This window comes from Equus przewalskii, chromosome 13, assembly GCF_037783145.1.
Source record: "Equus przewalskii isolate Varuska chromosome 13, EquPr2, whole genome shotgun sequence".
NCBI lineage: Eukaryota > Metazoa > Chordata > Mammalia > Perissodactyla > Equidae > Equus > Equus przewalskii.
In genome coordinates this window covers 57,859,974-57,872,018 of record NC_091843.1, presented here as the reverse complement: position 1 = coordinate 57,872,018, position 12,045 = coordinate 57,859,974, and the positions used below count along the sequence as shown (strand labels likewise).

The following is a 12,045-nucleotide window of genomic DNA, read 5'->3' as shown; positions in this document are numbered from 1 at the left end:
GGTAAGCCAAACAAAGCCACATCTCCTATAGTGTCAGACATCTTGTAGGGGCTCTAATATGACTTTGAAAGGGCAACCAATAATCTTTTATTTCCAACATTTTGATAATTTTTTAAGAGTTTTCACATTCCTTGATTCTAAAAGATCAAGGTAGCATATCTAGACAAGAGGGGATACAAAGATGGTGGCAGTTGAAAAGTGTAACAAAACCCTCAGTGTCCCATACTCGGAATGAAGAAAAGGGGAAATAAATCAAAAGCCAACATAAAACATGAAAAGTTGACCAAGTGGTTAAAACAAAAGGAAGACTCTAATCTATCTCGTTACTATTACACACATTCTTATTTATTCACACACATTTTAAGAATTATTCTGTATTGACTGAAATATATGGATTTCAAGTTCCCAAAACAACCATTTTTTGAATGCCACATCAAAAAAAGTTCAGTTAATAATGAATTATACTAATAATTATGATTAGATAGAAGATTCACATGATAATAGACACTGTTTTCATTCAACTTCCAACACTCAGACATTATAACCAGCCTCATGGAAAAAAGCTGGTTGAAACATCGGATAAACAGAGTTGCAAAACTTGGTATGTCCATTTTTAAATTCACTTAATTTTATTTGCACAACTCATAACTGTCTTTTTTCCTCCTTTAAAAATGTAAATCACTTTTGCAAAAAAACTTTCAGCACAAAATTAAATCTCAAAATGGGCAAAGCTGAAGCCAAATTGTCCAAAGGATTCTAAAGGAAGCTGGCTTGAGCAGCAGGATGCAGAGGCACACACGACCCCCTCCCTCTGCATGGAAATGAGGCAACAGTGCTTACCGTGTCATCATTTGAAATGTTAGGGAAAACTCATGAATCAGTGCACTTCCCCAGAGATCACTGGCATTTCAGATACTGAACAACACAAAGCCAAAATGCGTTTGTCTATATAACTAAATTTATTTGTTTATTTACTTTGAAGTTTGTCATGTGGAAATAAAGATTCTCAAAAATTTTTTTATCAAACTTATATTCTAGACCCTTCTATACCCCCTCTCAAAAATCCAGTATTTTATTTGTACTATCCCAATTCTCTGAAAATCTAAAGGGTGATAAGCATGTCCTATGCTTAAGAATTCTTGTTCTTTGGCTCTGAACAATGCCCAACAGAGGGTGCTCCCAGAAAAATCAGCTTTGCTCTAACTACAAAGCCAGGACACATCTCTTGACCAAAAGTTTCAATATGGAACTTAAATGTACTCAATATGGTACAAAATCCCAAGTTTGGCAAGTACTGTAATGATCATAGCATCTTAAAATTACAAAAGAAGAAACAGAAAGTTCCCTACATTAAAAGAAATTCAGGGACACATAAAAGAAATTGATGATATCTCTCTTTTTGTGTGCGTGAGGAAGATAGGCCCTGAGCTAACATCTGTTGCCAATCTTCCTCTTTTTGCTTGAGGAAGGTCATTGCTGAGCTAACACCTGTGCCAATCTTCCTCCATTTTATGTGGGATGCTGCCACAGCATGGCTTGATGAACAATGCTAGTTCTGTACCTGGGATCTGAACCTGTGAACCCTGGGCCGCCAAAGTGGAACATGTGAACTTAACCACTACACCACTGGGCCAGCTGCTCCTTTTTTTTTTGGTGAGGAAGATTGGCCCTGACCTAACATCTGTGCTAATCTTCCCTCTATTTTGTATGTGGGACACTGCCACAGCATGGTTTGATGAGTGGTGTGTAGGTCTGTGCCCAGGATCCAAACCCACAAACCCTGGGTCACCAAAGTGGAGTTTGTGAACCTAACTACTACACCACTGGGCTGGCCTGAGAAATTGATGATCTTTTAAATGAGAGAAGATGGGGAGACAAATGATAACTTCAACTTTTCATCAATTTTCTGTATTGGTTCAAATACTTTATATCTTGTGCATAACTTCTTTTATAGTATAATTACTTTTAATTATAGTATAATTACTTCTTTTATGGTATAGTATAATTATATCAATTAATATTTCATTAATAAAATTAATAAAGTCGACAATTAATACTTAAAAAAACAAGTAGCAGGCTGAAAGGATCTATCAAGAAATTGATATTTTTTGAGAATTTATCAGTGTTGTGTCTAGAAAATAAAACTTCAGTTATGCTTTATGTTTTATAATACTTAAATATGTCAGTACTCAGGATCTATAACATTGCAATTTATACTTCCACTCTTCCCTGAAATACAAATCTTCAGAGAGAAAATCCATCAGAGAACAGGTGGTACACCTTTCCCATTGCCTCTCTTCCTTACTAAACTCCTCAAGTGTCTCATACTGCTTTGCTGATTGCTTTATGAATAAGGCTCAGATTGTACCGGCAGTTTTGCTGCTGCTCTGTGCTGGCTTAGGACTAAGTCAACTTAGCTAGGCTGAAACTATGTTTCCTGGAGTTCTCTTTCCTGTATGGTTCTGTACGGTCATGAGAAGCATTCTGTGTGAAGTCCAGAGGTAGAAGTGAATAAGTCATACATTTCATGCTCTGGAAGTTGTTGCTAATCTGCTGTTTACCTACTTGGTGTATCAGGCTTGTAGCAACTCCAACTCCTACCAGGTCTTCTCCTTCAGCTTCTGAGTCCTGGGCCAGGTGTGTGTACGGCTTCATGATAACAGGTGCCAGCTTCTCCTGCAGGTCACCCACAACATTGAGGTTGGACACGGTAAGAGACAGAAGTGGGTGTGTTTGTCCTCATGGGTCCCGATTTCTCCTCACGCACTCCAGCTTGTTCTTGCTCTCCTCTACTTCCAGCTTTCCTTATCTGCTGATCTGACAGACCTAGAGTGAGTTCAGGCTCAACACCAGATGCAGAGTCAACAGCCTGCAGAGATTGTTCCACCAGTCGCCACATTTGTGCAAGGTCTACCCCTTATAATAAATCCCTTATGCTGTATCATATGTAGCCATTCTGCTTCTGAGATAAAACTAACTGCTACAAGTTTCTATGTACAATATCATCTTGCTCCCTTTGCATTTCAAACAGTGAGTTAAGCCTCCTTAAAGTCATCATGTCCACTGTCTTCGTTAGAAGGAGAAAAAAGGATGGTAGGAGAAAAGGAAGGGATGCTTAGAAAGGTAAAAGCTTGTGTAGGAAGCTCCCAGAAGCTTCTCGATGCTAAACATGCCTGTGCCAGTTATCAATTTACTGCCTCTCATCTCCAGATCCACCTTTCCTTGCTCTGCTTTTAAAATCTTGAAGCTGGACCCTGTAAACATTTCTCCTTTGTCAATAGGGGGCCCTGGAGAGACACTGGAGGAAGAAGGGAATTCTCATCCTGGTTCTGTTGTGCTGCTTGCTCTCGTGGTGGGTGGAGGGCAGGAGCACAGGACACCCAGTGGCGCTCACCCCTAGTAAGTGTCAGTGGCACCATGTGGGGGACTTCTCAGTGGGTTTTGCCACTTTCCAGCGGGCAGCTTCCCAGTGGATTCCTCTGGTACCTCTGTGGGCATCCCAACAAGTAGGGCCGACACTCCGGAGGGCTGTTTTCCTGCTGCCAGCCCTGGCTTGCCGCATCTCAGGGAACTTCTCTGCTATCGAGTGGGCCACAGCCACTCCTTTTCGATGGGGTCTGAATCTCAGCCCTGGGTGAAGGGAGAGCCCTCTTCCAAATTTGTTCCTTCCTTGGTTCTCTGCCTTAGCTTTAGAGGGAGTAGCTGCTCTGTACATGTGCTATTTCTGTGTTCTTTAGAGTTTTCTTTACTCCTTAGGAGGAATGTCCCCTGCTACTAGTTAGTAATTTTTTATGTTAAACTTTCCCTGTGTGAATTACCGTGTGCTTTCTATTTCCTAAGTGGACACTGATAAAATGACTTTTGCTCTTGGTAGCTGTTAAAAGAAAAAGAAGCAGAACTTAATTTTATTAGTTCAGGATTTGTTTTAGAAGAAATATAAATTATTTCTAATGTGAGTATATAAGTGAAGGGTTGCCCAAGTGTGCAGTTAGAGAGGCAATTTGCTTTCTTTGGCCACCGAGAAGGAGTGCTTCTCAAACTAGGCCCCACGGACCCACGTGAGCAGACCCTGAGTCAACTACTGCTATGAAACAAACCACCCTAAATGCAGTGGGTAAAACAACAGTTTACTATTTCTCACGTTTGACAGGAGACTCCAAAGTCACATGACAAATGGTCAAGCTACGGGAAAGAATGAAGAATTGGGGCTAAAAATGCACTCTACCACAGGGTCCAAGGACATCATCACAGGTCTATGAGTTTAAATGATAAATGGTAAAATTCAGTTTTTTCAATTCAATGAGAAATGTATAATGTAATCACTGTCATAGACTTTAGTGCTTGCATTTGCATTTACAGTCTGGTTCTCACCATGGGCTCACCTTCAGTGAGTGTGTACAACTTTCTCTATTTGTTCATTTGTGGAGTTACAGCTTTTTTTCTTTCACTTATTCAATGTATTCCAATGAACAATCACCACTATTGATTATGTGTTTATCATACGTTTTTAAAGACATATACATATAGAAAAGGTGCAAACTATAGTTCATGAATTTTACTAAAGTGAACACTCCCATATGAGCTGGGTGCTCAACATTTAAGGGAATGTTTCTCAAACTGGCCTCTGCAGAGGCCATCTCAGGCAGAGTTCCAGTAGTTGTAAAGCTTTCCCAATAATACATAAAGAATCTGGCTATGGGAAGCCCAGGGGCTGAGCTGCCTCTGATCAGGAGAGATGGGAGAACAGAATAAAATCCAAGAGGTTGCTGGAGAGGCAAAGAACCAAGGAATCACACAGAGGCTGGAACCCGTAGGTTTACTGCAGAAAACTGGTGGGTCATGAACCCTGAACCCCTCAGAGCAGATGCTGCTAAATTTCAATCAACATGTAACAGTGATTTTTGCTATAACCCATTTGCTATGGCATGTCTTGAAAAAGGCTGAGCTAATATAGTACAGCGGAAAGTCCAACTTGCTGCAAATTACTTGGAACAGCATAGCCTACGTCTGTGTCCATGCCAGAGAAAGATGACATATATTTACTGATACTTGCCCAGTCTCCTGAGCATGCAGGAAGGCAAGATCAGGAGAGTTCACAGTTCTACTCAAACTGAGCAAGAATGTCCTTGAAGGGTGACCAAGTGACAAACAGTGCAATAACTATGGGTGTTTTTACAGATTATGTGAGACACGATGATACCCTAGTAGTGATTGTGTGTATATGTGTGTTTTAAATAAATTTTTAATTTTATAATAATTCTAAATTTACAGAAAAGTTGAAAAGATAGTTCTCATATACCTTACACCCAGTTTCCCCTTTTATCTTTATTTTTATTATTTTTTTGCTGAGGAAGATTACCCTAAGCTAACATCTGTTGCCAGTCCTCCTCTATTTTGTATATGGGTCGCCGCCACAGCATATCTTGATGAGCGGTGTGTAGGTCTGGGCCCGGGATCTGAACCTGGGCTGCCCAAGTGCAGCACACAGAACTTAACCACTAGGCCTTGGGGTTAGCCCCCAGTTTCCCCTATTATTAACATCTTACATCATTATGGTACAGTTGTCATAATTAATGAACCAACATTGATACATTATTATTAACTAAAGTCCATAATTTATTCAAATTTTCTTAGTTTTTACCTAATGTCCCATCCAGGGTACCACGTTACATTGAGTTGTCCTATCGTCTTAGGCTCATCTTTGCTGTGACAGTTTCTCTTTCTCAGACCTTCCTTGCTTTTGATATCCTTGACAGTTTTGAGGAGTACTCGTCAGGACATTGTAGAATGTCCTTTAATTGGGATTTGTCTGATGATTGTATTTTAATCATTGCTGACATATTTAGAATTGTTGGTTCCTTCAAACACGTCACCAAAAATGTCAGAATTGGAAAAGGTACTTTAAACATAAAAAGTCTGAAAACCACTGGTACATCAAAGCAGACTGTAAATATACATAAGAGAAGTTGTTGAGATGCTTATTCCACTATTCAAACTTCAGTTTCAAACAGCAAGGTAGGCTTACGGACCTTTCCCACAGAGGATGGATAGCAATCTCAACTTATAAACTGTCTGCCTGTTACCCAAAATGGCCCAGCCCCTCAGCCGCCCACCCTCATTCCCCAGCTCCAAGTTAAAAGGGAAGACAATCGCTTTTCACCCAAAGGTTACCAAAGGTAATGATTCATCCCACGGTAAAAGGGAAGGTTAAATCAAGCATGATGAAATTCTAAGTTGTTCCACAGTTTTCAACAGAAAATATTTTAAAAGTACAAACAGAAACAATAATCAAACTTTCAAGGAAATGTGGTCCTCTTTGTTTTTCAAGTGAATAAAGTCCAAATTAGGGAACAGAAAGGATTGCCTCTTACTAATTTGTAATGTCTGGTACCACAGAAGTGCTCTACCTGTGGAACAGCTGTTGTAGATGTTCTAGTAATTAAATCCATACAAGATACAGACTTAAAACACCTTTTAGGAGTCCACTCTGCTCTCAATGATGGGAGTGAAGTCACTACTCTTAAGTGTTTGGAGCCGTTAACATTATTGGCAATGCTGGAAAGGGTACCATGTTTAGCTCAATAAAAAAGACAATATTCGATATGTCCCCTGGAGCTCAAAATTAAAATATTTTTATTGGAATTCACACAAGCCTAAAGATGTGTTCTCTGAACCAGAAAGTACTCACCGTGTTGGCCAGCTCTAGATAGTTTCCTCCTACCGAGTTGCCAAAATGCGGCGACTGTGTGAGCAGCTTGTGGAGAGCAGCAGCCTGCTGATGCAAAGAGCTTCCGCCGTACCCGTACCCGAGAAGCTTCTGTAGGGCTGACTGACTCTGCAAGTCCGGGCTCTGGAGATCCCTGGCACCCGAGTCGTATTCCCAGCTCTCCTTGGCTGCTGATAAGGCACCTAGGTCCAGGAGAGGCAGGGAAAATAGAAAGAGGTTTCCTTCATTAGTCTGTGGGTGGCCAGGAGGAAAAGATTTGGAACCTCCTAACTCTTCCATGAGCCAGCATGTGAGAACACATGTGGCGCCCAGGCTGCATGCTAAGCACTTTCCTTTTCACATGACACATGGGGAGCCTGGAGATAAAAGCAGTTTTAGGCAAAGCATTCAGAAATAACTACCCAGTGTGTATGTGTCCCCCAAACAGAATGCTTAGCAAAAAATCAGGGAAGAGCCAAGAAAAGGGAATGCAGATCAGAGCCACATCTATCTGATTCACACAGGCTTACTGTATGATTCGCTTACTTACTGCAATCCTTTTTCCCAGTTGAGGAAGAAGGAAGCAAGTGAGAAGATAGAAAGTTAAGATACGGCACTTTTGTGATAATTTTCTACTGTCAGTGTACTCTTACCTGGAAGAAGCTACAGGAAGCTGGACCACATTTGCCAGTTGGGTGTAGCCATGCGGCTAAGTTCTGAGCAACAGAATTTGAACAGAAGCGATAAGCATCACTTCAGCGCCTGGCTCATAAAACCCCCAGTGTGTGATTCTCCACGCCCTTTGCCTTCCGGCCCGGTTCAAAGGGGCAGGGCACCCCTGGAAGCCATGTGATACAGATGGTGAAGCCGCAGACGGAAGATGTCTGGATCCCTGAATTATCTCCTGCAGCAAGGCTGTCTGCTGATCCCAGGTACCCTGTTTTGACTTTATGGGATTAGAAAAGAGCAACTTCTTTCATGTTTGATTCACTGTCTACTTTTGGTTTGTTTGTGAGAGCAGGTAGTGTTATCTTAACTATTACAGCAGATTAAAACCTAATAAAAGATGCTAATGATTATAATATAATGGTAAAGTGCAATAAAAAAGCAGATCTAGAGGAGAAGTATCTAACCCAGTCCCCCTGGAGAGGGGTGGGGTATGTTCAGGAAAAGCTTACTAGAGGAGAAAGTCAGATGCTTCCGTTGTCACCTTTGCTAGAAAAATTGGATTTTGAGTAAAGCCAGCTTCCTTGTGTTGCTTGCTTCTGAATAGAAGCCCCTGGTGGTGCAGCTGGTTGGTGGAGCCCGGGCCACATGCCTCTGTCTTAGCTGCAAGGGAGGCTGGGAAGTTTGTTTTCTGGCTTCTACTCTGGGAGGTGGGATTTATGAGGTGAGACTTTTCCCAAACCTGGGAAGAGAATTCAAAAGTCCTGGGCAGCAGAAAACATGGCAAAGGTCTACACACAGTCACTGTGCTAGTACTGGGGAGATAGCCATGAGCGCAATAAATAGTAGTCCCTGCCCATGGAGGTTCATTTTAGTGGGTTTTTAATACATGGCTTTTAATGGCAAAAAAAGGGGACTCATTAAAATGATTTAATTTATAGTATGAAATGAGACCATATACAGATTACTCTATAATTTACTTGAATATAATTACATATAGCAAACATTACGTACAGCGAGTTCTGATATGAATGTCCAATCACTCCTTTTTAGGTATTGGTGAATTTAGTCAATGTGATTTGGAAAACTGTCTTTGTCTGGAACCACTTCAGATGGTTTCCCCCTATGAATCAAGTTCTGCTGACCTTCTTCAGTCAGTCTGACCCAACACTCTTTTTGTACAGTGTTGTATAACTGGGGTGACATGTCTTTGTATCAAAGCAGACAATTCTGCCCGTGTTTGCAATTGCTCAAAGTTTATTTTAATATCAAAGTCTATCAACTGTATTGCAAGGGGGGTTTTGCTTTCCTTCAACATAGACTGCGGGAGGTCCGCCCTCCCTGCCCCTGCTCCTCCGAATGCGCTGTCGTATGCCTGGCTGTCTCACAGTCTCTGTGCTGGCCCCCGAAACATGTGGCAAGAAGACTGATGGAGGTCAGAGTTGAAAAACATGTTGAATCATGGATGGCCTTATATCTCATACACAAGACAAACAGGCATAAGGTTGGGCCCCTGCCTTTTATGTTTCACCACAATATCCCCAGCACCCTGCACACCCCCCACGACATATCAGGCGTTTAATATACATTTACTGAATGGATTGCTAAATTGTCTATGGTTGTAGTATCATAGGGTTTCACTTCTTAACCAGCAAAAGCAACGTGGAGGCTAATTTTTAAAATCAAAATAAATTATACATGTCAACTTTTTTCTTTAGGAAAACAGGGAGCCTCATTTTCAGATAATAAAATACAACAGTTCTGGGGAGAGGCGGCCGAAGGAAGCGTCATTTGAATTTGTTATGCTGTATTCACAGACCCAAACCCAGTTTCTGGCAGAGTCATATAATCAGGTTAGCCAAGCTCCATGCTAATCAGCAAGATCAAAAGCCCCTCACACTATCACCACAACAACTTTTGTTGAAATGATGCTGAGGAACTCAGATCTTCTGCTAAGGAGCCAAGTCAATCATATTAGCATCCACATCAATGGACCCCAAAAAGGGAAGTGCATTTTTTCAGTTCAGTAGACTCTGCCTATTACTCTCTTTTAATCTGCCTTCATATCATTTTTTTTTTTCTGGATAAAACCCAACATTCCTGAGGCAAAAATTAGTTATTTAGTTAGGATGATCTCACTGAAAAATGTCAAAAATGTGGGTCTGGTAACCATCTTCCTTTTGCCCTTTGAAGCCCGATGGTACCCGACGATTCCAGGCTCACACACAGCCTCTTGCCAACCTCGCTTCACTCCCTAGCTGATCTCAAAAAAAGCCTGCTGACCTCAGGGAGACGGCTGTGCTTTCTCTCCCTTAACATGAACTCCATTTCAGTTCTGCTGTCCCGCATGCTCACTACGCTCTCTGGTGTTCTTCTCATAAGGACACTAATCCCATCATGAGGTCCTCATCATCATGACCTCATCTGACTCTAATTGCCTTCCCAAAACCCCATCTCCAAAGCCCAGCAGAATGGGGGTTATGGCTTCAACATATGATTTTGCGGGGGACAAAAACATTTAGTCCATAACAACCACCGAGCACTTTTTTCCAGGCCAGGAAGGAAACTGACTGCACAGCGTCTCTTTAAATACAAAAGGCCAAAGCACTCCCTGGGTCTAGAGGTCTCTGTGCACACAGAATCAAGGAAGCCATCATTTCCACTACTATAATCCTATAAGGCATGTTAAGTAAGGGGTGAGGTGTATTTTATTTTTTTGGTAAGGAAGATTGGCTCTGAGCTAACATCTCTTGCCAATCTTCCTCTTTTTTTTTCCCTCCCAAAAGACCCAGTACATAATTGTAGATCCTAGTTGTAGGTCATTCTAGTTCTTCTATGTGGGATGCTGCCTCAGCATGGCTTGAGGGGTGGTGCATATGTCTGTGCCCAGGATCCGAACTGGTGAACTACAGCCACCAAAGCGGCGCATGGCAAACTTAACCACTCGGCCATGGGGCCACCAGCCCCACCCACTTTTAAAACCAGAATATTTAGTGTTTGAAGGTGGCATAGCACAGATTCTAAATGTTTCACTTATCAGAAAAGCATAGGAAACAAGTGGCATTTTGACATGTTTATAAAATGCATCACTGGGAAAACCCTGCTCTCAGAGAGAATGCTGGAACAGAAAATCTGCCAAACATGGAGATCCTTGCTCTGCTGGGTACTTAGCAGCTACATGTTAGTGCTTTAATCCCATCCTCAAGGTGCCACCCACGTTTGGCTCCAAGGTCTGCAATTACTGTGCTTATTCACCAAAGGCACTATGCCACCTTCCCAGCAGGCCAAACCCCCTGTGAGAATAAGGCAAGTCAAAGCATTTAGAACACCTAAAATTCACCTTAAAGATAGTAACAACAGGGGCCGGCCTGGTGGCATAGTGGTTAAGTTCACGCACCCCACTTTGGCGGCCCGGGGTCCACCAGTTCAGATCCTGGGTATGGACCTGCACACTGCTCATCAAGCCATGCTGAGGTGGTGTCCCACATAGAAGAACTAGAAGGATGTACAACTAGAATATACAACCATGTAGTGAGGCTTTGGGGAGAAAAAAAAGAGGAAGATTGGCAACAGATGTTAGCCCAGGGCCAATCTTCCTTAAAAAAAAAGAAAATAACAACGATCATGATACATAACATCTGTTCAAAGCCACTAGGAGCAGGGCACTGTTCTAAGCATCATACATATATTATCTTATCTCGTCCTAGCCACAGCCTATGAATGACTAAATTATATTTTCCATTTTTAGAAAAGGACCTTTTTCTCTCTTTCAGCTTAGTTTTGTAGACATTGCCATTGGCATAAAACAGTGGTTAAGAGCTGGGGTTTTGTAGTCAGATTGCTTGAGGTCAAATCAAGAGTTACTTTTTCCAGCTACGTGACCTCAAGCAAGTTATTTAACCTAAGTCTCAGTTTCTTCATCTTTAAAATGAGGATAATAACACAGAGATGTGAGAATTGAATAAGATTAAAATATGTTGAACATATTAGACAATCTCTGGCATAGGATAAACTGAGCAACAAACATTAGCAATTATCTGGTCACACTTCACAATTTTAGTTATTTGGAATCCATTTTGGACAACTTAATAGGGAACAAATATAGGGGGGAAATGTATACTCTCTCCCGGCTTCTGAAATTACCAATTCTTAAAAAACAAACCTTTGGCACCAAACCAGTGGCTAAAATCTCATTAGTTACTTAATATTAGCGTTATTGTAAAGACAATGAAAATAGCCAATTAGGTCAGGGTCAAAGTCAAAGTCTTTGGTTATTAGGTTTGATAGACTGTGCTTTCCTGTTCTACTTGGCCAACTCTTATCTCCAGAGCATAACCGGCCTTCCCAAGACTTGCGGCCAGCACCATGGAAATCTGCACAGCCCAGCAGCAGCAGTGGCAGCTCAAAAGCAGAGCAGTTATGATTTATTCATCAGCTCTGTGCTCTGGCCATCCTAACCACCCCTCTGCTTTCTACCTTCATTCCTTCTTTTCCTCCTTTATTTGAATGCTGGGGCCTCTCATCACATCACAGGCAGATGACAATGCAGAGTGCTGAGGGGATCCTGAGCCTGTATTAATAGTATCTTATGATATTGTCTGTATTTAGTGGTCATTGATCTTTCATGTATGTGGATTGTTTACAGAACACTGCCTACTTTATTACCCTCAGTG

The 12,045-nt window shown here is 41.6% G+C and overlaps 1 protein-coding gene across 4 annotated transcripts in view; it reads right to left on the bottom strand.

Moving 5' to 3' along the window:
• MCC (MCC regulator of WNT signaling pathway) overlaps positions 1 to 12,045 on the bottom strand; it is a 407,992-nt gene that overhangs the window by 292,373 nt on the left and 103,574 nt on the right. For all 4 annotated transcript variants that reach the window (XM_070571261.1, XM_070571264.1, XM_070571262.1 and 1 more), the window contains exon 3: positions 6,689 to 6,909. In XM_070571261.1, the coding sequence (XP_070427362.1) occupies positions 6,689 to 6,909 (221 nt within the window). The remainder of the gene's footprint in view (positions 1 to 6,688; positions 6,910 to 12,045) is intronic.